Source organism: Oncorhynchus masou, chromosome 19 (genome assembly GCF_036934945.1).
Source record: "Oncorhynchus masou masou isolate Uvic2021 chromosome 19, UVic_Omas_1.1, whole genome shotgun sequence".
Classification (NCBI taxonomy): domain Eukaryota; kingdom Metazoa; phylum Chordata; class Actinopteri; order Salmoniformes; family Salmonidae; genus Oncorhynchus; species Oncorhynchus masou.
The window spans coordinates 31,958,008-31,985,587 of NC_088230.1; the positions used below are offsets into that span (position 1 = coordinate 31,958,008).

At 45.5% G+C, this 27,580-nt stretch overlaps 1 protein-coding gene across 2 annotated transcripts; it reads right to left on the reverse strand.

Moving 5' to 3' along the window:
* Nucleotides 1-27,416, reverse strand: efhc1 (EF-hand domain (C-terminal) containing 1). Of its 2 annotated transcripts, none has more exons than XM_064925663.1 (11): nt 27,185-27,416; nt 26,095-26,310; nt 25,726-25,875; nt 9,537-9,674; nt 7,210-7,359; nt 6,179-6,371; nt 2,407-2,633; nt 2,059-2,196; nt 1,593-1,806; nt 1,120-1,278; nt 1-307 (listed from the first exon to the last, which is right to left on the reverse strand). In XM_064925663.1, exons 1-11 carry the CDS (start codon nt 27,245-27,247, stop codon nt 276-278), a joined length of 1,680 nt encoding a protein of 559 aa, XP_064781735.1. In that variant the 5' UTR covers nt 27,248-27,416; the 3' UTR covers nt 1-275. The 2 variants fall into 2 exon arrangements, with proteins under 2 accessions (XP_064781735.1, XP_064781734.1); XM_064925662.1 differs by having other exon boundaries at nt 26,095-26,313.
* Nucleotides 27,417-27,580: the final 164 nt, after the last annotated feature.

Sequence of the window (27,580 nt, forward strand, 5' to 3'; positions counted from 1 at the left end):
TTCTTTATTACAAGGCCATCCATTGTGTCTCAATCTGTATATATTTAACCTTAAACATTGTTTTGTTGGTGTGCCGTAGAGGGCAGAATGAAATGTTTCATTCTGTCCAGTAGGTGTCAGCCCACTTACAGAGACAGGCATGAGGTCCAGTGTTTTCAGAATCACATTTATTTATCATGAGAAATATTGAGCAAGGGTGTGCCTAGGCTTTGGTTTCATAATCTGAGGTGGTTGGGAGGGAAGAGGTTCTTGTAGGGGAGTAACACTTCCTCTCATCAAGGAGAGGCTTCCACTCTTTCAATGTCCTCTGAGGAAAGAAGGGAGGAGAGGACTGAGTATACTGTTAGAGGGGGGATGGTTTATACTGCACACTATATATACACAAAAGTATGTGGACACCCCTTCAAATGAGTAGATTCCGCTATTTCAGCCACACCCGTTGCTGACAGGTGTACAAAATCTAGCACTAAGCCATGCAATCTGGCAGAGTAGAATGACCTTACTGAAGAGCTCAGTGTTTCAGTCAGTTGGTCAAATGTCTGCCCTGCTAGAGCTGCCCCAGTCAGCTGGAAGTGCTGCTATTGTGACGTGGAGACGCCTAGGAGCAACACAAGCTCACAGAAACGGGACCGCTGAGTCCTGAAGTGTGTAGCTCGTAAAAATCGTCTGTCCTCGGTTGCAACACTCACTACCAGTGGTTTGTCGAGATCGGTGTGGAAGAACCTGACCTCAACACCATCCAACACCTTTGGGATGAATTGGAACGCCGACTGCGAGCCAGGCCTAATCGCCCGACCTCACTAATGCTGTTGTGGTTGAATGGGAGCAAGTTCCTGCAGCAATGTTCCAACATCTAGTGTAAAGCCTTCCCAGGGGAGTGGAGACTGTTATAGCAGCAAAGGGGGGGGGGGGGCAACTCCATATTAATAGCCATGATTTTGGAATGAGATGTTCGACAAGCAGGTGTCCACATACTTTTGGTCATATAGTGTATACAGCGTTTACCATCAATGCAGTCTCCTCTCATGCGGGAACATTGCCTTTAAATTTAAATTGCGCTGTTGAATAGAGCACTTTGTGTGTCACCATGGCAACAACTGTGGACACTTATGTCCTTACCTGACTGCGGGTCGGTGTGGGGGTCCACCTCCTGGTGAGCCACGCCCAGCCTCCGTCTCAGGGAGTTCAGGGTGCGAGAGGGCAGTTGATCCGAGATGGACTCCAGGTAATTCAGCACGTAGGGGTCAGCATCGGTCAGTACAAAGCGGTGTCTGAAAACTGAGGGAGGGTCGGAGGGAAAAGGGACCATAAGAGTTGGATGCACTGAGGCAACAGGCTCTATAGAACAATATCACTGCTCTTCACCAGTGAAATACATGTGTTTTTGGTTGGAAGAAGGTTCTGATCCAAATAGACTGAAATGTCAATGAGGCTAGAATTAAACCTGGTCTCAGATCTGCCCCATCAATGACTACAGGAGTTGGCAAGACAGCACAAACAGATCTGGGAATAGACTAAACTTTATAGGAGCTACACTACATCTCCTCCAAGCTAAAACATCTCTGTGAACAGAACAACACTAGGAAGCCTACCCTCCACGGTGTCTCCGATGGCAAAGTCGGCCGGGCCATAGAACTCTGGCTTGTCCACGGTGCAGCCCGGCTTGGGGATGCGTGTCTTTTCCAGGAACTGGCCGCTGATGATGCCGGAGTTGCGCGTGGACTTCTCGAAGATGCTGATCATATCACTGGACAGGAAGTAGGAGAAGATGAAGAGGCGGCCCTCGTCCTGGGGATTCTGGGAGTCCTGGGATAGAGCGAGACAGGGTGGAAGAAAATTAAGATGCTGATTGGTTACACTCAAAGGGTGACTGAGATGTCAGAACGAGCATGTAAACATGTTTCTCAGGGGTTGTCATGGCCTACTGGGGTTTAGTTTCAATGTCTTGACCAGTGATACTAATACCAGTCTGAGTAGTGTGAAAAGGGTATTACAGCAACCAGCTTCCCAGAGCCCCAGGTAGACCTCTTTCTCCTAACCCCCCCTCCAGCCCCTCACCATCCTGGCAGCGTAGCGCAGGACTTTGTGGTCATTCTCCAGCATCTTCATCAGATCCTTCTTAGGGGGCTCAGGGATCAGAGACAGGCAATTCTGAAGGGAGTCCTCCAGTGAACCAAAACCATTGTAGGGAGGAACCTGTAGAGGGAATATAGGAGAGGTGAGGGGATGTATGTGACACAGAAACAGGCAACCTCTCATACAACTGGGACTGACAGACTAATGAACAGATAGAATCACCCACCCACCCACGAGGGAGAGGATATGGGGTGTAGAAGTAGGCATGGGCAGAAAAAAACACCAACCAACACTCCCTAACTCCACCAATCCAGTCCTCTGCCCTTTCACCTCATGCCTGTCATGCAGCTCTGTGGTCTTCTTGACCACAGGTTTGGGTTTGAGCTCCAGGTCGGGGTGGTTTTTCTGGTAGTAGGCCTTGGTGAACTCGTCACAGTCGTAGAGCAGGAAGCGCCGGCCCATCAGCTGCAGGGTCTCGCCCACCTGGAAGTCCTTGGGCGAGTAGTACTGGTGCACCTCCTGGGGGGACACCTCCAGTACACAGCTAGGGAAGGGCTCTGGAGAGGGGAGGAAGGACATGGGGACTGTTGTATAGTCATTAAGAGGACATGGAGACTGTTGTATAGTCATTAGGAGGACATGGAGACTGTTGTATAGTCATTAGGAGGACATGGAGACTGTTGTATTGTCATTAGGAGGCAATGGAGACTGTTGTATTGTAATTAAATGCATGGAGACTGTTGTATAGTCATTCGGAGGACATGGAGACTGTTGTATAGTCACACTTGGAGACTGTTGTATAGTCATTAGGGGGACATGGAGACAGTTGTATAGTCATTAGGAGGACATGGAGACTGCTGTATAGTAATTAAATACATGGAGACTGTTGTATAGTCATTAGGAGGACATGGAGACTGTTGTATAGTCATTAGGAGGACATGGAGACTGCTGTATAGTCATTAGGAGGACATGGAGACTGTTGTATAGTCATTAGGAGGACATGGAGACTGTTGTATAGTCATTAGGAGGATATGGAGAATGTTGTATAGTCATCAGAAACACAGTTGATAGCTGGAGTGCTGCAGAGATGGGAGAACCTTCTAGAAGGACAACCATCTCCACAGACGAACTCTAGAGCTCTGTCAGAGTGACCATCGGGTTCTTGGTCACCTCCCTGACCAAAGCCCTTCTCCACTGATGGTGGAGTTTTGGTGGTTCCTAAATTAAATTTAAGAATGAGGGAGGCCACTGTGTTCTTGGGAACTTTCAATGCTGCAGAAATGTTTTGGTACCTTTCCCCAGATATGTGTCTCGACACAATCCTGTGTTGAAGCTCTCGGGACAATTCCTTTGACCTCATTGCTTGGTTTTTGCTCTGATATGCACTGTCAACTGTGGGACCATATATAGACAGGTGTGTGCCTTTCCAAATAATATCTAATCAATTGAATTTACCACAGGTAGACTCAAATCAAGTTGTAGAAACATCTCAAGGATAATCAATGGAAACAGGATGCACCTGAGCTCAATTTCGAGTTGAATAGCAAAGGGTCTGAATACTAATGTAAATAAAGTATTTCTGTTTTTACTTTTTATACATTTGCAAAAATGTCTAAACTTGTTTTCTCTTTGTCATTATGGGGTATTATGTGTAGATTGCTGAGGATTTTGTATTTATTTACTCCATTTTAGAATAAGGCTGTAATGTAACAAAATGTGGAAAAAGTCAAGGGGTCTGAATACTAATATATAATATATACACTATCATTCAAATGTTTGGGGTCACTTACAAATTACCTTGTTTTTGAAAGAAAGGTTTCTTTAAATCAGCACAAGTTTTCAGCTGTGATAACATAATTGCAAAAGGGTTTTCTAATGATCAATTAGCCTTTTAAAAGTATAAACTTGGATGAGCGAACACAAAGTACCATTGGAACACAGGAGTGATGGTTTCTGATAATGGGCCTCTGTACGACTATGTAGATATTCCATTAAAAAATCATATACAACGCAGAAAATAGTACAATGTAAGAAAAACCCTTGAATGAGTCGGTGTGTCCACACTTTGGACTGCTACTATATACAGTGCCTTGCGAAAGTATTCGGCCCCCTTGAACTTTGCGACATTTTGCCACATTTCAGGCTTCAAGCATAAAGATATAAAACTGTATTTTTTTGTGAAGAATCAACAACAAGTGCGACACAATCATGAAGTGAAACGACATTTATTGGATATTTCAAACTTTTTTAACAAATCAAAAACGGAATAATTGGGCGTGCAAAATTATTCAGCCCCCTTAAGTTAATACTTTGTAGCGCCACCTTTTGCTGCGATTACAGCTGTAAGTCGCTTGGGGTATGTCTCTATCAGTTTTGCACATCGAGAGACTGAATTTTTTCCCATTCCTCCTTGCAAAACAGCTCGAGCTCAGTGAGGTTGGATGGAGAGCATTTGTGAACAGCAGTTTTCAGTTCTTTCCACAGATTCTCGATTGGATTCAGGTCTGGACTTTGACTTGGCCATTCTAACACCTGGATATGTTTATTTTGAACCATTCCATTGTAGATTTTGCTTTATGTTTTGGATCATCGTCTTGTTGGAAGACAAATCTCCGTCCCAGTCTCAGGTCTTTTGCAGACTCCATCAGGTTTTCTTACAGAATGGTCCTGTATTTGGCTTCATCCATCTTCCCATCAATTTTAACCATCTTCCCTGTCCCTGCTGAAGAAAAGCAGGCCCAAACCACGATGCTGCCACCACCATGTTTGACAGTGGGTATGGTGTGTTCAGGGTGATGAGCTGTGTTGCTTTTACGCCAAACATAACATTTTGCATTGTGACCAAAAAGTTCAATTTTGGTTTCATCTGACCAGAGCACCTTCTTCCACGTGTTTGGTGTGTCTCCCAGGTGGCTTGTGGCAAACTTTAAACAACACTTTTTATGGATATCTTTAAGAAATGGCTTTCTTGCCACTCTTCATAAAGGCCAGATTTGTGCAATATACGACTGATTGTTGTCCTATGGACAGTCTCCCACCTCAGCTGTAGATCTCTGCAGTTCATCCAGAGTGATCATGGGCCTCTTGGCTGCATCTCTGATCAGTCTTCTCCTTGTATGAGCTGAAAGTTTAGAGGGACGGCCAGGTCTTGGTAGATTTGCAGTGGTCTGATACTCCTTCCATTTCAATATTATTGCTTGCACAGTGCTCCTTGGGATGTTTAAAGCTTGGGAAATCTTTTTGTATCCAAATCCAAATAAACTTCTTCACAACAGTATCTCGGACCTGCCTGGTGTGTTCCTTGTTCTTCATGATGCTCTTTGCGCTTTTAACGGACCTCTGAGACTATCACAGTGCAGGTGCATTTAAACGGAGACTTGATTACACACAGGTGGATTGTATTTATCATCATTAGTCATTTAGGTCAACATTGGATCATTCACAGATCCTCACTGAACTTCTGGAGAGAGTTTTCTGCACTGAAAGTAAAGGGGCTGAATAATTTTGCACGCCCAATTTTTCAGTTTTTGATTTGTTAAAAAAGTTTGAAATATCCAATAAATGTCGTTCCACTTCATGATTGTGTCCCACTTGTTGTTGATTCTTCACAAAAAAATACAGTTTTATAACTTTATGTTTGAAGCCTGAAATGTGGCAAAAGGTTGCAAAGTTCAAGGGGGCCGAATACTATCGCAAGGCACTGTATATAGAATAGTGAAGACATCAAAACTATGAAATAACACATATGGAATCATGTAGTAGCCAAAAAAGTGTTAAACAAATCAAAATAAATTTTATATTCTTCAAAGTAGCCACCCTTTGCCTTGATGACAGCTTTGCACACTTGTAGCATTCTCTCAACCAGCTTCATGAGGAATGCTTTTCCAACCATCTTGAAGGAGTTTCCACATATGCTGAGCACTTGTTGGCTGCTTTTCTTTCACTAGAAAAATGCTTGCCGACAACAGGCCTTACCTGTTTTGATGTTCCGAGGCTGCAAGGGAAGGGGTCCCAGCCACTGTTGGGCTCTCCCAGCATTAACCCAGTTAGATCACTACACAGAGAAACTAGTGCCGATAGCTAAAATAACTGAGAGACTTACTGCAGGCTGGTTTGATGTTCTTGGGCAGCCTCTGTCTGCGTAGCAGCACAGGGAAGGGGTCCCGGCCACTGTTGGGCTCATGGACCTCTCGGATCTCCACGGAGTCATCCACCAGATAGTACTGAATTGTCACAGGCCTGGCCTCCCCGTACAGAGAGTCAGTGTGGTCCCACAGCGCAAAGAAACGCAGCACCTATTGATACAGATGGCCAGAGGTCAAAGGTTATAGAGAGAATAAGATCCTGCTGAGGTCATGTTTAGCCATTTAAATAGTTACGTGTGTTTAAACCCATACCAAATCCTTTGAGTCCTTTGCTTAGACTGATTTGAATACAAATCGTGGTAAAATGGTACATGACTAATCTATAGGAACATTATACTTTCATTGAGCTCCAAAGGTATTGGGACAGTGACCCATTTGTTGTTGTTTTTGAAATGATACAATGACTATGAGGTTGAAGTGTAGACTGTCAGCTTTAATTGGAGGGTATATCAGATAAACTTTTAGAAATTACAGTACTTTTTGTACATAGTCCCCCATTTTAGGGGACCAAAGGTTTTGGGACAAATTCACTACTGTGTATTAAAGTAGTCAAAGTTTTGTATTTGGTCCCATATTCCTAGTACACAATGATTACATCAAGCTTGGGACTCTACAAACTTCTTGGATGGATTTGCCATTTGTTTAGGTTGTGTTTCAGCTAATTTTGTACCCAATAGATGGATGAAAATACCCTCAAATTAAAGCTGACAGTCTGTACTTTAACCTCATAGTCGTTGTATAATTTTCAATCCAGTGCTGGAGTATAGAGCCAACACAATGAAACATTTGTCACTGTCCCAAGACTTTTAGAGGTCACTGTGTATCAATGTAATGCCAATGCTGGAGATCAAATATATTCAGCAAAATATTTGATGAAGTGCATGGGTGCATTGAATGCAAGGCTGACATCGTGCCTCATATCGACCAACAGATAATATCCATATGGGAGGCATGTAGGAGTCAGGGCAACTAAGTACAGCCCGCTCACCTTGCGGTCCATGGTGAGGAACTGATGGAGGCGGTCGAAGACAGATGGGGTGATGTAGGAGCGTCCAGCCTGGGTGCGCCGCTGGATGTACGGGTCGACCGGGGTCGGCTCAGGGTCGTTCAAAACCAGACCCTCGCTCTCCATGAAATCCTGACCACATGAGACACGGTACAGAGTATCTACTATAGCATAGATACAGATAATAAACATACCATGGACCTGGAAGTATTCAACATAGAACATGAATAACAAAAAAAGGGGAAGTGCATTTGACAACACAGCAACACAGTGAGGAAAACTAGTCTGTGTGTGTGATGTGTGTGTCTAACCGACTATGTGTCACAGTGAGTGAGATGTGTTTTTCCCGTGTGTATGTGTCACTTTGTGTTTGTGTTTACCTCCAGAACCAATTAAAAGTTTGGACACACCTACTCATTCAAGGACTTTTCTTTATTTGTACTATTTTCTACATTGCAGAAAAATAGTGAAGACATCAAAACTATGAAATAACACATACTGTATGGAATAATGTAGTAACCAAACAAGTGTTAAACAAATCAAAATATATTTTATGTTTGAGATTCTTCAAAGTAGCCACTCTTTGCCTTGATGACAGCTTTGCACACTCTTGGCATTCTCTCAACCAGCTTCACCTGGAATGCTTTTCCAACAGTCTTGAAGGAGTTCCCTACAGTACATATGCTTAGCACTTGTTGGCTGCTTTTCCTTCACTCTGCGGTCCAACTAATCTCAAACCAACTCAATTGGGATGAGGTCGGGTGATTGGGGAGGCTGGGTCATCTGATGCAGCATTCCATCACTCTCCTTCTTGGTCAAATAGCCCTTACACAGCCTGGAGGTGTGTTGGGTCATCGTCCTGTTGAAAAACAAATGATAGTCCTAAGCGCAAACCAGATGGGATGGCGTATCGCTGCAGAATGCTGTGGTAGCCATGCTGGTTAATTGTGCCTTGAATTCTAAATAAATCACTGACAGTGTCACTAGCAAAGCACCCGCACAGCATCACACCTCCTCCATGCTTCACGGTGGGAACCACACATGCAGAGCTCATCCGTTCACCTACTCTGCATCTCACAAAGACACGGTGGTTGGAACCAAAAATCTAAATTTTTGACTCATCAGACCAAAGGACAGATTTCCACCAGTCTAATGTCCATTGCTCATGTTTCTTGGCCCAAACAAGTCTCTCCTTCTTATTGGTGTCCTTTAGTAGTGGTTTCTTTGCAGCAATTCAACCACTAAGGCCTGATTTACACTGTCCCCTCTGAACAGTTGTTGAGATGTGTCTGTTACTTACTTGAACTCTGTAAAGCATTTATTTGGGCTACAATCTGAGGCTGGTAACTCTAATGAACTTATCCTCTGCAGCAGAGGTAACTCTGGGTCTTCCATTCCTGTGGCGGTCCTCATGAGGGCCAGTTTCATCATAGCGCTTGATGGTTTTTGCGACTGCATTTGAAGAAACTTTCAGAGTTCTTGAAATGTTTCCAGATTGACTGACCTTCATGTCTTAAAGTAATGATGGACTGCCGTTGTTCTTGCTGTACTTGCCATAATATGGACTTGGTCTTTTCCCAAATAGGGCTTTCTTCAGTATACCACCTCCTTGTCACAACACAACTGATTGGATCAAATGCATTAAAAAGGAAAGAAATTCCACAAATGAACTTTTAACCTGTTAATTGAAATTCCTTCCAGGTGACTACATCGTGAAGCTGGTTGAGAGAATGCCAAGAGTGTGAGTGTGCAAAGCTCACCGGTGCCTGTATATAGCCTCGCTACTGTTATAGCCTCGCTACTGTATATACCCTCGCTACTGTTATAGCCTCGCTACTGTATATAGCCTCTCTACTGTATATAGCCTCGCTACTGTATATAGCCTTGCTACTGTTATTGTTCACTGTCTTCTTACTGTTGTTTTATTTCTTTACTTACCTATTGTTCACCTAATACCCTTTTTGCACTATTGGTTAGAGCCTGTGAGTAAACATTTCACTGTGAACATTACACCTTACAACTTTGATTTGAATCTGTCATCAAGGCAAAGGGTGGCTACTTTGAAGAATCTGAAATATAAAATATATTTTGATTTGTTTAACACCTTTTAAGTTACTACATGATTCCATGGGTGTTATTTCATAGTTTTGATGTCTTCACTATTCTACAGTGTAGAAAATAGTACAAATAAAGAGAAACCCTTGAATGAGCAGATGTGTCCAAACTTTTGACTGGTACTGTATGTGTTGTTATCCTAGTGTGTGATAGATAATGGGTGTGATGTGCGAGTGTGTATCGTATCTATTTACCTGTGTGTAGCTGTCACAGTGTGTGACGCGGTAGACGGTGCCGTACACTACCAGGTCCATGCCCACGTTGAGATCTTTCCAGTGGTAGTGGTCTCCGCGGTCGTTCTTGGGCAGCCTCTGGCGCTTGATCAGCTTGCCCTGCGGGTCGAGGAAGAAAAGATTCACATATCAAAAATAGACTCAATCATATCTCCTATCAATTTTGTCCTAGAAGAAAAACCCCAACCATCTTCTAAAATCATTATTTAGAATGTTGCAGTGTGTTAGTTCACAGAGCAGCTGTCTTTACTAGAGGAAAATGTCGCCCTAAGAGCAAATTCAAATTAAAGTGGAACTTACAGCGTTTTAACCACGTTGCAGATATGAAACAATATATCAGTCAAAAATATCAAATTCCCAGTTTATGCTACAAAAGCAACGTTATAAGAGGCTTTAAAAATAGGTTCTACTTGACTCAACGTTCCATGACGTACACTAAGTTATTTTTGGCAGAATAGATAGATGCAGTTCAATGCATGATTCATATCATTCACCAATACATTTCTTGGTAGTCCAAAACATATTGCTATCAGGTTGTAAATCCCAGCTGACCTGATACATTGTTTGCTTCCTCCATTTGGGATTCACTGTTTCAGTATTTTCCACAAAAACGGACAAATGTAACTGAGGCTGGGAATGTCAAAACAATCCAGGGCAATGATCACAAGTCAGTCATCACATGGCTAATAGGCTAGAGTATCTATTAATATAGCAACAAGCTAAAAGCAAAAAGCCTGGAAACACACAGTCCAGTTCAAAGTGAATGATGGCAGGTCCATCTGCCTGTAAACACACAGTCCAGTTCAAAGTGAATGATGGCAGGTCCATCTGCCTGTAAACACACAGTCCAGTTCAAAGTGAATGATGGCAGGTCCATCTGCCTGTAAACACACAGTCCAGTTCAAAGTGAATGATGGCAGGTCCATCTGCCTGTAAACACACAGTCCAGTTCAAAGTGAATGATGGCAGGTCCATCTGCCTGTAAACACACAGTCCAGTTCATAGTGAATGATGGCAGGCCCATCTGCCTGTAAACACACAGTCCAGTACAAAGTGAATGATGGCAGGTCCATCTGCCTGTAAACACACAGTCCAGTACAAAGTGAATGATGGCAGGTCCATCTGCCTGTAAACACACAGTCCAGTTCAAAGTGAATGATGGCAGGTCCATCTGCCTGTAAACACACAGTCCAGTACAAAGTGAATGATGGCAGGTCCATCTGCCTGTAAACACACAGTCCAGTACAAAGTGAATGATGGCAGGCCCATCTGCCTGTAAACACACAGTCCAGTTCAAAGTGAATGATGGCAGGTCCATCTGCCTGTAAGCACACAGTCCAGTTCAAAGTGAATGATGGCAGGTCCATCTGCCTGTAAACACACAGTCCAGTACAATGTGAATGATGGCAGGCTCTACTGCCTGTAAACACACAGTCCAGTACAAAGTGAATGATGGCAGGTCCATCTGCCTGTAAACACACAGTCCAGTTCAAAGTGAATGATGGCAGGTCCATCTGCCTGTAAACACACAGTCCAGTTCAACGTGAATGATGGCAGGTCCATCTGCCTGTAAACACACAGTCCAGTTCAAAGTGAATGATGGCAGGTCCATCTGCCTGTAAACACACAGTCCAGTACAAAGTGAATGATGGCAGGTGCATCTGCCTGTAAACACACAGTCCAGTTCAAAGTGAATGATGGCAGGTCCATCTGCCTGTAAACACACAGTCCAGTTCAAAGTGAATGATGGCAGGCCCATCTGCCTGTAAACACACAGTCCAGTTCATAGTGAATGATGGCAGGTCCATCTGCCTGTAAACACACAGTCCAGTTCAAAGTGAATGATGGCAGGTCCATCTGCCTGTAAACACACAGTCCAGTTCAAAGTGAATGATGGCAGGTCCATCTGCCTGTAAACACATAGTCCAGTTCAAAGTGAATGATGGCAGGTCCATCTGCCTGTAAACACACAGTCCAGTTCAAAGTGAATGATGGCAGGTCCATCTGCCTGTAAACACACAGTCCAGTTCAAAGTGAATGATGGCAGGTCCATCTGCCTGTAAACACACAGTCCAGTTCAAAGTGAATGATGGCAGGTCCATCTGCCTGTAAACACACAGTCCAGTTCAAAGTGAATGATGGCAGGTCCATCTGCCTGTAAACACACAGTCCAGTTCAAAGTGAATGATGGCAGGTCCATCTGCCTGTAAACACACAGTCCAGTTCAAAGTGAATGATGGCAGGTCCATCTGCCTGTAAACACACAGTCCAGTTCAAAGTGAATGATGGCAGGTCCATCTGCCTGTAAACACACAGTCCAGATCATAGTGAATGATGGCAGGCCCATCTGCCTGTAAACACACAGTCCAGATCATAGTGAATGATGGCAGGTCCATCTGCCTGTAAACACACAGTCCAGTTCATAGTGAATGATGGCAGGCCCATCTGCCTGTAAACACACAGTCCAGTTCATAGTGAATGATGGCAGGCCCATCTGCCTGTAAACACACAGTCCAGTTCATAGTGAATGATGGCAGGCCCATCTGCCTGTAAAACACACAGTCCAGTTCATAGTGAATGATGGCAGGCCCATCTGCCTGTAAACACACAGTCCAGTTCATAGTGAATGATGGCAGGCCCATCTGCCTGTAAAACACACAGTCCAGATCATAGTGAATGATGGCAGGCCCATCTGCCTGTAAACACACAGTCCAGATCATAGTGAATGATGGCAGGCCCATCTGCCTGTAAACACACAGTCCAGTTCAAAGTGAATGATGGCAGGCCCTACTGTCTGTAAACACACAGTCCAGATCATAGTGAATGATGGCAGGTCCATCTGCCTGTAAACACACAGTCCAGTTCAAAGTGAATGATGGCAGGCCCATCTGCCTGTAAACACACAGTCCAGATCATAGTGAATGATGGCAGGCCCATCTGCCTGTAAACACACAGTCCAGATCATAGTGAATGATGGCAGGTCCATCTGCCTGTAAACACACAGTCCAGTTCAAAGTGAATGATGGCAGGCCCATCTGCCTGTAAACACACAGTCCAGATCATAGTGAATGATGGCAGGCCCATCTGCCTGTAAACACACAGTCCAGATCATAGTGAATGATGGCAGGCCCTACTGTCTGTAAACACACAGTCCAGATCATAGTGAATGATGGCAGGTCCATCTGCCTGTAAACACACAGTCCAGTTCATAGTGAATGATGGCAGGCCCATCTGCCTGTAAACACACAGTCCAGTTCAAAGTGAATGATGGCAGGTCCATCTGCCTGTAAACACACAGTCCAGTTCATAGTGAATGATGGCAGGCCCATCTGCCTGTAAACACACAGTCCAGTACAAAGTGAATGATGGCAGGTCCATCTGCCTGTAAACACACAGTCCAGTACAAAGTGAATGATGGCAGGTCCATCTGCCTGTAAACACACAGTCCAGTTCAAAGTGAATGATGGCAGGTCTATCTGCCTGTAAACACACAGTCCAGTACAAAGTGAATGATGGCAGGTCCATCTGCCTGTAAACACACAGTCCAGTACAAAGTGAATGATGGCAGGCCCATCTGCCTGTAAACACACAGTCCAGTTCAAAGTGAATGATGGCAGGTCCATCTGCCTGTAAGCACACAGTCCAGTTCAAAGTGAATGATGGCAGGTCCATCTGCCTGTAAACACACAGTCCAGTACAAAGTGAATGATGGCAGGCTCTACTGCCTGTAAACACACAGTCCAGTACAAAGTGAATGATGTCAGGTCCATCTGCCTGTAAACACACAGTCCAGTTCAACGTGAATGATGGCAGGTCCATCTGCCTGTAAACACACAGTCCAGTTCAAAGTGAATGATGGCAGGTCCATCTGCCTGTAAACACACAGTCCAGTACAAAGTGAATGATGGCAGGTCCATCTGCCTGTAAACACACAGTCCAGTTCAAAGTGAATGATGGCAGGTCCATCTGCCTGTAAACACACAGTCCAGTTCAAAGTGAATGATGGCAGGCCCATCTGCCTGTAAACACACAGTCCAGTTCATAGTGAATGATGGCAGGTCCATCTGCCTGTAAACACACAGTCCAGTTCAAAGTGAATGATGGCAGGTCCATCTGCCTGTAAACACACAGTCCAGTTCAAAGTGAATGATGGCAGGTCCATCTGCCTGTAAACACACAGTCCAGTTCAAAGTGAATGATGGCAGGTCCATCTGCCTGTAAACACACAGTCCAGTTCAAAGTGAATGATGGCAGGTCCATCTGCCTGTAAACACACAGTCCAGTTCAAAGTGAATGATGGCAGGTCCATCTGCCTGTAAACACACAGTCCAGTTCAAAGTGAATGATGGCAGGTCCATCTGCCTGTAAACACACAGTCCAGTTCAAAGTGAATGATGGCAGGTCCATCTGCCTGTAAACACACAGTCCAGTTCAAAGTGAATGATGGCAGGTCCATCTGCCTGTAAACACACAGTCCAGATCATAGTGAATGATGGCAGGCCCATCTGCCTGTAAACACACAGTCCAGATCATAGTGAATGATGGCAGGTCCATCTGCCTGTAAACACACAGTCCAGTTCATAGTGAATGATGGCAGGCCCATCTGCCTGTAAACACACAGTCCAGTTCATAGTGAATGATGGCAGGCCCATCTGCCTGTAAACACACAGTCCAGTTCATAGTGAATGATGGCAGGTCCATCTGCCTGTAAACACACAGTCCAGTTCAAAGTGAATGATGGCAGGTCCATCTGCCTGTAAACACACAGTCCAGTTCAAAGTGAATGATGGCAGGTCCATCTGCCTGTAAACACACAGTCCAGTTCAAAGTGAATGATGGCAGGTCCATCTGCCTGTAAACACACAGTCCAGTTCAAAGTGAATGATGGCAGGTCCATCTGCCTGTAAACACACAGTCCAGTTCAAAGTGAATGATGGCAGGTCCATCTGCCTGTAAACACACAGTCCAGTTCATAGTGAATGATGGCAGGCCCATCTGCCTGTAAACACACAGTCCAGTACAAAGTGAATGATGGCAGGTCCATCTGCCTGTAAACACACAGTCCAGTACAAAGTGAATGATGGCAGGTCCATCTGCCTGTAAACACACAGTCCAGTTCAAAGTGAATGATGGCAGGTCCATCTGCCTGTAAACACACAGTCCAGTACAAAGTGAATGATGGCAGGTCCATCTGCCTGTAAACACACAGTCCAGTACAAAGTGAATGATGGCAGGCCCATCTGCCTGTAAACACACAGTCCAGTTCAAAGTGAATGATGGCAGGTCCATCTGCCTGTAAGCACACAGTCCAGTTCAAAGTGAATGATGGCAGGTCCATCTGCCTGTAAACACACAGTCCAGTACAATGTGAATGATGGCAGGCTCTACTGCCTGTAAACACACAGTCCAGTACAAAGTGAATGATGGCAGGTCCATCTGCCTGTAAACACACAGTCCAGTTCAAAGTGAATGATGGCAGGTCCATCTGCCTGTAAACACACAGTCCAGTTCAACGTGAATGATGGCAGGTCCATCTGCCTGTAAACACACAGTCCAGTTCAAAGTGAATGATGGCAGGTCCATCTGCCTGTAAACACACAGTCCAGTACAAAGTGAATGATGGCAGGTGCATCTGCCTGTAAACACACAGTCCAGTTCAAAGTGAATGATGGCAGGTCCATCTGCCTGTAAACACACAGTCCAGTTCAAAGTGAATGATGGCAGGCCCATCTGCCTGTAAACACACAGTCCAGTTCATAGTGAATGATGGCAGGTCCATCTGCCTGTAAACACACAGTCCAGTTCAAAGTGAATGATGGCAGGTCCATCTGCCTGTAAACACACAGTCCAGTTCAAAGTGAATGATGGCAGGTCCATCTGCCTGTAAACACATAGTCCAGTTCAAAGTGAATGATGGCAGGTCCATCTGCCTGTAAACACACAGTCCAGTTCAAAGTGAATGATGGCAGGTCCATCTGCCTGTAAACACACAGTCCAGTTCAAAGTGAATGATGGCAGGTCCATCTGCCTGTAAACACACAGTCCAGTTCAAAGTGAATGATGGCAGGTCCATCTGCCTGTAAACACACAGTCCAGTTCAAAGTGAATGATGGCAGGTCCATCTGCCTGTAAACACACAGTCCAGTTCAAAGTGAATGATGGCAGGTCCATCTGCCTGTAAACACACAGTCCAGTTCAAAGTGAATGATGGCAGGTCCATCTGCCTGTAAACACACAGTCCAGTTCAAAGTGAATGATGGCAGGTCCATCTGCCTGTAAACACACAGTCCAGATCATAGTGAATGATGGCAGGCCCATCTGCCTGTAAACACACAGTCCAGATCATAGTGAATGATGGCAGGTCCATCTGCCTGTAAACACACAGTCCAGTTCATAGTGAATGATGGCAGGCCCATCTGCCTGTAAACACACAGTCCAGTTCATAGTGAATGATGGCAGGCCCATCTGCCTGTAAACACACAGTCCAGTTCATAGTGAATGATGGCAGGCCCATCTGCCTGTAAAACACACAGTCCAGTTCATAGTGAATGATGGCAGGCCCATCTGCCTGTAAACACACAGTCCAGTTCATAGTGAATGATGGCAGGCCCATCTGCCTGTAAAACACACAGTCCAGATCATAGTGAATGATGGCAGGCCCATCTGCCTGTAAACACACAGTCCAGATCATAGTGAATGATGGCAGGCCCATCTGCATGTAAACACACAGTCCAGTTCAAAGTGAATGATGGCAGGCCCTACTGTCTGTAAACACACAGTCCAGATCATAGTGAATGATGGCAGGTCCATCTGCCTGTAAACACACAGTCCAGTTCAAAGTGAATGATGGCAGGCCCATCTGCCTGTAAACACACAGTCCAGATCATAGTGAATGATGGCAGGCCCATCTGCCTGTAAACACACAGTCCAGATCATAGTGAATGATGGCAGGTCCATCTGCCTGTAAACACACAGTCCAGTTCAAAGTGAATGATGGCAGGCCCATCTGCCTGTAAACACACAGTCCAGATCATAGTGAATGATGGCAGGCCCATCTGCCTGTAAACACACAGTCCAGATCATAGTGAATGATGGCAGGTCCATCTGCCTGTAAACACACAGTCCAGATCATAGTGAATGATGGCAGGTCCATCTGCCTGTAAACACACAGTCCAGTTCATAGTGAATGATGGCAGGCCCATCTGCCTGTAAACACACAGTCCAGTTCAAAGTGAATGATGGCAGGTCCATCTGCCTGTAAACACACAGTCCAGTTCATAGTGAATGATGGCAGGCCCATCTGCCTGTAAACACACAGTCCAGTTCAAAGTGAATGATGGCAGGTCCATCTGCCTGTAAACACACAGTCCAGTTCATAGTGAATGATGGCAGGCCCATCTGCCTGTAAACACACAGTCCAGTTCAAAGTGAATGATGGCAGGTCCATCTGCCTGTAAACACACAGTCCAGTTCATAGTGAATGATGGCAGGCCCATCTGCCTGTAAACACACAGTCCAGTACAAAGTGAATGATGGCAGGTCCATCTGCCTGTAAACACACAGTCCAGTACAAAGTGAATGATGGCAGGTCCATCTGCCTGTAAACACACAGTCCAGTTCAAAGTGAATGATGGCAGGTCTATCTGCCTGTAAACACACAGTCCAGTACAAAGTGAATGATGGCAGGTCCATCTGCCTGTAAACACACAGTCCAGTACAAAGTGAATGATGGCAGGCCCATCTGCCTGTAAACACACAGTCCAGTTCAAAGTGAATGATGGCAGGTCCATCTGCCTGTAAGCACACAGTCCAGTTCAAAGTGAATGATGGCAGGTCCATCTGCCTGTAAACACACAGTCCAGTACAAAGTGAATGATGGCAGGCTCTACTGCCTGTAAACACACAGTCCAGTACAAAGTGAATGATGTCAGGTCCATCTGCCTGTAAACACACAGTCCAGTTCAACGTGAATGATGGCAGGTCCATCTGCCTGTAAACACACAGTCCAGTTCAAAGTGAATGATGGCAGGTCCATCTGCCTGTAAACACACAGTCCAGTTCAAAGTGAATGATGGCAGGTCCATCTGCCTGTAAACACACAGTCCAGTTCAAAGTGAATGATGGCAGGTCCATCTGCCTGTAAACACACAGTCCAGTTCAAAGTGAATGATGGCAGGTCCATCTGCCTGTAAACACACAGTCCAGTTCAAAGTGAATGATGGCAGGTCCATCTGCCTGTAAACACACAGTCCAGTTCAAAGTGAATGATGGCAGGTCCATCTGCCTGTAAACACACAGTCCAGATCATAGTGAATGATGGCAGACCCATCTGCCTGTAAACACATAGTCCAGATCATAGTGAATGATGGCAGGTCCATCTGCCTGTAAACACACAGTCCAGTTCATAGTGAATGATGGCAGGCCCATCTGCCTGTAAACACACAGTCCAGTTCATAGTGAATGATGGCAGGCCCATCTGCCTGTAAACACACAGTCCAGTTCATAGTGAATGATGGCAGGCCCATCTGCCTGTAAAACACACAGTCCAGTTCATAGTGAATGATGGCAGGCCCATCTGCCTGTAAACACACAGTCCAGTTCATAGTGAATGATGGCAGGCCCATCTGCCTGTAAAACACACAGTCCAGATCATAGTGAATGATGGCAGGCCCATCTGCCTGTAAACACACAGTCCAGATCATAGTGAATGATGGCAGGCCCATCTGCCTGTAAACACACAGTCCAGTTCAAAGTGAATGATGGCAGGCCCATCTGCCTGTAAACACACAGTCCAGTTCATAGTGAATGATGGCAGGCCCATCTGCCTGTAAAACACACAGTCCAGTTCATAGTGAATGATGGCAGGCCCATCTGCCTGTAAACACACAGTCCAGTTCATAGTGAATGATGGCAGGCCCATCTGCCTGTAAAACACACAGTCCAGATCATAGTGAATGATGGCAGGCCCATCTGCCTGTAAACACACAGTCCAGTTCAAAGTGAATGATGGCAGGCCCATCTGCCTGTAAACACACAGTCCAGTTCATAGTGAATGATGGCAGGCCCATCTGCCTGTAAACACACAGTCCAGTTCATAGTGAATGATGGCAGGCCCATCTGCCTGTAAAACACACAGTCCAGATCATAGTGAATGATGGCAGGCCCATCTGCCTGTAAACACACAGTCCAGTTCATAGTGAATGATGGCAGGCCCATCTGCCTGTAAACACACAGTCCAGTTCAAAGTGAATGATGGCAGGCCCATCTGCCTGTAAACACACAGTCCAGTTCATAGTGAATGATGGCAGGTCCATCTGCCTGTAAACACACAGTCCAGTTCAAAGTGAATGATGGCAGGTCCATCTGCCTGTAAACACACAGTCCAGTTCAAAGTGAATGATGGCAGGTCCATCTGCCTGTAAACACATAGTCCAGTTCAAAGTGAATGATGGCAGGTCCATCTGCCTGTAAACACACAGTCCAGTTCAAAGTGAATGATGGCAGGTCCATCTGCCTGTAAACACACAGTCCAGTTCAAAGTGAATGATGGCAGGTCCATCTGCCTGTAAACACACAGTCCAGTTCAAAGTGAATGATGGCAGGTCCATCTGCCTGTAAACACACAGTCCAGTTCAAAGTGAATGATGGCAGGCCCATCTGCCTGTAAACACACAGTCCAGTTCAAAGTGAATGATGGCAGGCCCTACTGTCTGTAAACACACAGTCCAGATCAACGTGAATGATGGCAGGTCCATCTGCCTGTAAACACACAGTCCAGTTCAAAGTGAATGATGGCAGGTCCATCTGCCTGTAAACACACAGTCCAGTTCAACGTGAATGATGGCAGGTCCATCTGCCTGTAAACACACAGTCCAGTTCAAAGTGAATGATGGCAGGTCCATCTGCCTGTAAACACACAGTCCAGTACAAAGTGAATGATGGCAGGTGCATCTGCCTGTAAACACACAGTCCAGTTCAAAGTGAATGATGGCAGGTCCATCTGCCTGTAAACACACAGTCCAGTTCAAAGTGAATGATGGCAGGCCCATCTGCCTGTAAACACACAGTCCAGTTCATAGTGAATGATGGCAGGTCCATCTGCCTGTAAACACACAGTCCAGTTCAAAGTGAATGATGGCAGGTCCATCTGCCTGTAAACACACAGTCCAGTTCAAAGTGAATGATGGCAGGTCCATCTGCCTGTAAACACATAGTCCAGTTCAAAGTGAATGATGGCAGGTCCATCTGCCTGTAAACACACAGTCCAGTTCAAAGTGAATGATGGCAGGTCCATCTGCCTGTAAACACACAGTCCAGTTCAAAGTGAATGATGGCAGGTCCATCTGCCTGTAAACACACAGTCCAGTTCAAAGTGAATGATGGCAGGTCCATCTGCCTGTAAACACACAGTCCAGTTCAAAGTGAATGATGGCAGGTCCATCTGCCTGTAAACACACAGTCCAGTTCAAAGTGAATGATGGCAGGTCCATCTGCCTGTAAACACACAGTCCAGTTCAAAGTGAATGATGGCAGGTCCATCTGCCTGTAAACACACAGTCCAGTTCAAAGTGAATGATGGCAGGTCCATCTGCCTGTAAACACACAGTCCAGATCATAGTGAATGATGGCAGGCCCATCTGCCTGTAAACACACAGTCCAGATCATAGTGAATGATGGCAGGTCCATCTGCCTGTAAACACACAGTCCAGTTCATAGTGAATGATGGCAGGCCCATCTGCCTGTAAACACACAGTCCAGTTCATAGTGAATGATGGCAGGCCCATCTGCCTGTAAACACACAGTCCAGTTCATAGTGAATGATGGCAGGCCCATCTGCCTGTAAAACACACAGTCCAGTTCATAGTGAATGATGGCAGGCCCATCTGCCTGTAAACACACAGTCCAGTTCATAGTGAATGATGGCAGGCCCATCTGCCTGTAAAACACACAGTCCAGATCATAGTGAATGATGGCAGGCCCATCTGCCTGTAAACACACAGTCCACATCATAGTGAATGATGGCAGGCCCATCTGCATGTAAACACACAGTCCAGTTCAAAGTGAATGATGGCAGGCCCTACTGTCTGTAAACACACAGTCCAGATCATAGTGAATGATGGCAGGTCCATCTGCCTGTAAACACACAGTCCAGTTCAAAGTGAATGATGGCAGGCCCATCTGCCTGTAAACACACAGTCCAGATCATAGTGAATGATGGCAGGCCCATCTGCCTGTAAACACACAGTCCAGATCATAGTGAATGATGGCAGGTCCATCTGCCTGTAAACACACAGTCCAGTTCAAAGTGAATGATGGCAGGCCCATCTGCCTGTAAACACACAGTCCAGATCATAGTGAATGATGGCAGGCCCATCTGCCTGTAAACACACAGTCCAGATCATAGTGAATGATGGCAGGTCCATCTGCCTGTAAACACACAGTCCAGATCATAGTGAATGATGGCAGGTCCATCTGCCTGTAAACACACAGTCCAGTTCATAGTGAATGATGGCAGGCCCATCTGCCTGTAAACACACAGTCCAGTTCAAAGTGAATGATGGCAGGTCCATCTGCCTGTAAACACACAGTCCAGTTCATAGTGAATGATGGCAGGCCCATCTGCCTGTAAACACACAGTCCAGTTCAAAGTGAATGATGGCAGGTCCATCTGCCTGTAAACACACAGTCCAGTTCATAGTGAATGATGGCAGGCCCATCTGCCTGTAAACACACAGTCCAGTTCAAAGTGAATGATGGCAGGTCCATCTGCCTGTAAACACACAGTCCAGTTCATAGTGAATGATGGCAGGCCCATCTGCCTGTAAACACACAGTCCAGTACAAAGTGAATGATGGCAGGTCCATCTGCCTGTAAACACACAGTCCAGTACAAAGTGAATGATGGCAGGTCCATCTGCCTGTAAACACACAGTCCAGTTCAAAGTGAATGATGGCAGGTCTATCTGCCTGTAAACACACAGTCCAGTACAAAGTGAATGATGGCAGGTCCATCTGCCTGTAAACACACAGTCCAGTACAAAGTGAATGATGGCAGGCCCATCTGCCTGTAAACACACAGTCCAGTTCAAAGTGAATGATGGCAGGTCCATCTGCCTGTAAGCACACAGTCCAGTTCAAAGTGAATGATGGCAGGTCCATCTGCCTGTAAACACACAGTCCAGTACAAAGTGAATGATGGCAGGCTCTACTGCCTGTAAACACACAGTCCAGTACAAAGTGAATGATGTCAGGTCCATCTGCCTGTAAACACACAGTCCAGTTCAACGTGAATGATGGCAGGTCCATCTGCCTGTAAACACACAGTCCAGTTCAAAGTGAATGATGGCAGGTCCATCTGCCTGTAAACACACAGTCCAGTTCAAAGTGAATGATGGCAGGTCCATCTGCCTGTAAACACACAGTCCAGTTCAAAGTGAATGATGGCAGGTCCATCTGCCTGTAAACACACAGTCCAGTTCAAAGTGAATGATGGCAGGTCCATCTGCCTGTAAACACACAGTCCAGTTCAAAGTGAATGATGGCAGGTCCATCTGCCTGTAAACACACAGTCCAGTTCAAAGTGAATGATGGCAGGTCCATCTGCCTGTAAACACACAGTCCAGATCATAGTGAATGATGGCAGACCCATCTGCCTGTAAACACATAGTCCAGATCATAGTGAATGATGGCAGGTCCATCTGCCTGTAAACACACAGTCCAGTTCATAGTGAATGATGGCAGGCCCATCTGCCTGTAAACACACAGTCCAGTTCATAGTGAATGATGGCAGGCCCATCTGCCTGTAAACACACAGTCCAGTTCATAGTGAATGATGGCAGGCCCATCTGCCTGTAAAACACACAGTCCAGTTCATAGTGAATGATGGCAGGCCCATCTGCCTGTAAACACACAGTCCAGTTCATAGTGAATGATGGCAGGCCCATCTGCCTGTAAAACACACAGTCCAGATCATAGTGAATGATGGCAGGCCCATCTGCCTGTAAACACACAGTCCAGATCATAGTGAATGATGGCAGGCCCATCTGCCTGTAAACACACAGTCCAGTTCAAAGTGAATGATGGCAGGCCCATCTGCCTGTAAACACACAGTCCAGTTCATAGTGAATGATGGCAGGCCCATCTGCCTGTAAAACACACAGTCCAGTTCATAGTGAATGATGGCAGGCCCATCTGCCTGTAAACACACAGTCCAGTTCATAGTGAATGATGGCAGGCCCATCTGCCTGTAAAACACACAGTCCAGATCATAGTGAATGATGGCAGGCCCATCTGCCTGTAAACACACAGTCCAGTTCAAAGTGAATGATGGCAGGCCCATCTGCCTGTAAACACACAGTCCAGTTCATAGTGAATGATGGCAGGCCCATCTGCCTGTAAACACACAGTCCAGTTCATAGTGAATGATGGCAGGCCCATCTGCCTGTAAAACACACAGTCCAGATCATAGTGAATGATGGCAGGCCCATCTGCCTGTAAACACACAGTCCAGTTCATAGTGAATGATGGCAGGCCCATCTGCCTGTAAACACACAGTCCAGTTCAAAGTGAATGATGGCAGGCCCATCTGCCTGTAAACACACAGTCCAGTTCAAAGTGAATGATGGCAGGCCCTACTGTCTGTAAACACACAGTCCAGATCAACGTGAATGATGGCAGGTCCATCTGCCTGTAAACACACAGTCCAGTTCAAAGTGAATGATGGCAGGTCCATCTGCCTGTAAACACACAGTCCAGTACAAAGTGAATGATGGCAGGTCCATCTGCCTGTAAACACACAGTCCAGTTCAAAGTGAATGATGGCAGGTCCATCTGCCTGTAAACACACAGTCCAGTTCAAAGTGAATGATGGCAGGTCCATCTGCCTGTAAACACACAGTCCAGTTCAAAGTGAATGATGGCAGGTCCATCTGCCTGTAAACACACAGTCCAGTTCAAAGTGAATGATGGCAGGTCCATCTGCCTGTAAACACACAGTCCAGTTCATAGTGAATGATGGCAGGCCCATCTGCCTGTAAACACACAGTCCAGTTCATAGTGAATGATGGCAGGCCCATCTGCCTGTAAAACACACAGTCCAGTTCATAGTGAATGATGGCAGGCCCATCTGCCTGTAAAACACACAGTCCAGATCATAGTGAATGATGGCAGGCCCATCTGCCTGTAAACACACAGTCCAGATCATAGTGAATGATGGCAGGCCCATCTGCCTGTAAACACACAGTCCAGTTCAAAGTGAATGATGGGAGGCCCTACTGTCTGTAAACACACAGTCCAGATCATAGTGAATGATGGCAGGTCCATCTGCCTGTAAACACACAGTCCAGTTCAAAGTGAATGATGGCAGGCCCATCTGCCTGTAAACACACAGTCCAGATCATAGTGAATGATGGCAGGCCCATCTGCCTGTAAACACACAGTCCAGATCATAGTGAATGATGGCAGGCCCTACTGTCTGTAAACACACAGTCCAGATCATAGTGAATGATGGCAGGTCCATCTGCCTGTAAACACACAGTCCAGTTCATAGTGAATGATGGCAGGCCCATCTGCCTGTAAACACACAGTCCAGTTCAAAGTGAATGATGGCAGGTCCATCTGCCTGTAAACACACAGTCCAGTTCATAGTGAATGATGGCAGGCCCATCTGCCTGTAAACACACAGTCCAGTACAAAGTGAATGATGGCAGGTCCATCTGCCTGTAAACACACAGTCCAGTACAAAGTGAATGATGGCAGGTCCATCTGCCTGTAAACACACAGTCCAGTTCAAAGTGAATGATGGCAGGTCCATCTGCCTGTAAACACACAGTCCAGTACAAAGTGAATGATGGCAGGTCCATCTGCCTGTAAACACACAGTCCAGTACAAAGTGAATGATGGCAGGCCCATCTGCCTGTAAACACACAGTCCAGTTCAAAGTGAATGATGGCAGGTCCATCTGCCTGTAAGCACACAGTCCAGTTCAAAGTGAATGATGGCAGGTCCATCTGCCTGTAAACACACAGTCCAGTACAAAGTGAATGATGGCAGGCTCTACTGCCTGTAAACACACAGTCCAGTACAAAGTGAATGATGGCAGGTCCATCTGCCTGTAAACACACAGTCCAGTTCATAGTGAATGATGGCAGGCCCATCTGCCTGTAAACACACAGTCCAGTTCATAGTGAATGATGGCAGGCCCATCTGCCTGTAAAACACACAGTCCAGTTCATAGTGAATGATGGCAGGCCCATCTGCCTGTAAAACACACAGTCCAGATCATAGTGAATGATGGCAGGCCCATCTGCCTGTAAACACACAGTCCAGATCATAGTGAATGATGGCAGGCCCTACTGTCTGTAAACACACAGTCCAGATCATAGTGAATGATGGCAGGTCCATCTGCCTGTAAACACACAGTCCAGTTCATAGTGAATGATGGCAGGCCCATCTGCCTGTAAACACACAGTCCAGATCATAGTGAATGATGGCAGGTCCATCTGCCTGTAAACACACAGTCCAGTTCATAGTGAATGATGGCAGGCCTGTGTGCAAATGGCTTGTTTGTATAAAGGCCACTTTTACTTTTCTAGATGCACAATTGAGAGCATCCTGTCGGGCTGTATCACTGCCTTGTACGGCAACTGTTCCGCCCACAACCGCAGGGAGGTGCGGTCTGCACAGCGCATTACCGGGGGCAAACTACCTTCCCTCCAGGACACCTACACCACCTGATGTCATTGGAAAGCCAAAAAGATAATCAAGGACAACAACCACCCAAGCCACTGCCTGTTCACCCTGCTATCATCCAAAAGGCGAGGTCAGTACAGGTGCATCAAAACTGGGACAGAGAGACTGAAAAACAGCTTCTGTCTCATCCTGGACAATGTTTTTATTCGGTTGTATTTACTGCAGTGTCTATTGATTAGTATAAAAGATATGGCCGCTGTTCCCACTCTAATGTCTTAGTATACGGAATTCCCAAACATTCTAAGAATTGATAAAAAGTTGAAAATTACCATATCTAAGTGCTCGCTTGTCAGAATCTTCTTTTATAGGTGTCATATTCTTTCTGGGGGTGTATATGAACAGATTTTAACAACTTTAAGTGGAAGCTAAGATTCTTATCTCCTCTGATCTTCTTTGCCTACCTGTGGTATCCCAGAGTTCTCCACCAACGGTTCTATGATACACATGCTGTCGTCCTCCAGGTAGTAGTAAAGGACCACAGGGCGCACGCGGTAACCCTCCTGGGGCGAGTGCAGCACCTCCTGCTGGAAGTAGCCATAGAAGCGCAGCACCTGGAAGAGAGGAAATGGGAGTGGGTGAGGGGAGAGGGGAGGAGAGAGTGAAAAGGAGGAGAGGCGATGGAGGAGAGAGGGGAGAAGAGGGATGAGAGGGAGAAAGCCAGGGGAGAGGACAGATCAGTGTATTCCTCTGCCTGGACACTGTTCTGTAAAAACTTCAGAAGATAATGATAGAATTTCATGGTTCCCCAGCCTGAGACTATTGTAGCCTACCTTCTTGTCATAAGCGACATGAGCAGGGATAACGTCCAGAGCTGGGCTGTAGTGGGCGGTGCCACAGGTGAGAGCAGTCTGATTGGACAACTGGTTGATCTCACTCTGGATCAGCTCACTGGACAGGAGAGGGGCTTGTCCAATGCCAACCTTGGGCCGGTGCGGCAGGGCAAAACCATTCTTATAGGTCAGGGTTTGAGGACGATGGTGAGCTGACTTCTAGACAGAAATATATATACATTTTTAAGTGTTAAGGGGGGTATCAAGGATGTGGTCAGTACAGTATAGATAATCAGGAAAATATCAATTTTGTCTCGGTCAGAATAATAAGTCTGTTCATTGGCATAATGCACTTCTCCTCCACTACTAACGTAAGAATATAGTTGAAGAATCCACCATATGCCCTGGACCAGAACTAGTCCGTTTCTATGAATTGAGGATAAGCAGAAATTCACAGGTAAATCATCAGAAAAGCAGTGTAATCAAAACCCTTTATAAAAATGTAGTTTTGGGGCTTTTACGAACGTAATGCTCGTCAAATGGAGGAGTCAAATAATATGCTTGGTATGTTGACCTTAGCAGCAGAGGTAGACAGCTAAAACTGTTAGCTTTCTACATATGATTGCATTTTATAAAAATTAGCCTCACTCTGTTTGACTGAGTTACATTAGGCTACTTAACTACAACGTGATACAAATTGCAGTGTAAAACCTGCGCAGTTTATTTCTGCAGTAGCTCGTTTCATGTGTATCACGTTGCAGTTAAGTAGCCTAATGTAACTCAGAGTGATGCTAATAAAAACAACTTCATATGTAGATAGCTAACATGTAGATAGCTAACAATTCGATTAACTAGTTGACAAAATAGGACAAATTGCACTTTTATGCTATAGCCATTTGTCATTTCACACTGCCTGAGCCACATTCCAAAGCATGAGCCTGATGGATAAGAACTTTGTTGTAATCGAACACCGACGGAAAGTTTTGTAGCAAACTATTCAAACGTAGCCTTCAACGTGATACATTAAAAAGTCAGATACCTTGTAGCAGGTTTACTTGACCTGGCTCAAAAAGAAACTAAAGGACCTTACCGTAACATCCCGAAAGGTGTTTCCTGGCAAAAATGGCAAGCCATGTCCCGTGTTGATCGACATTGCTTGTAAATACTCAAACGTTCAAATAACTATTTTGAACATAGAAATAATGGACAAATACTGAACAGAAACTATAAAGGTTTAGCTATCAGGCAATTAAACATTATTTATAGTGTAACTGTGGTTTAAATTAGGCCGAGGTGACCAAGGAAACAGAGGATCGTATCAGTTGTCATGGGGAAATATAAACAAAACGTCACTCAAAGAAAATACGCGAAATTCGCATGTCTCGCCGCCAGATGGCGCCCAATCTTCATGATACACAACAGTAATAATGGGAATGAAATATTTGTGGTAGATTCACATAGGTACAAAATAAAACAACCAATGAGT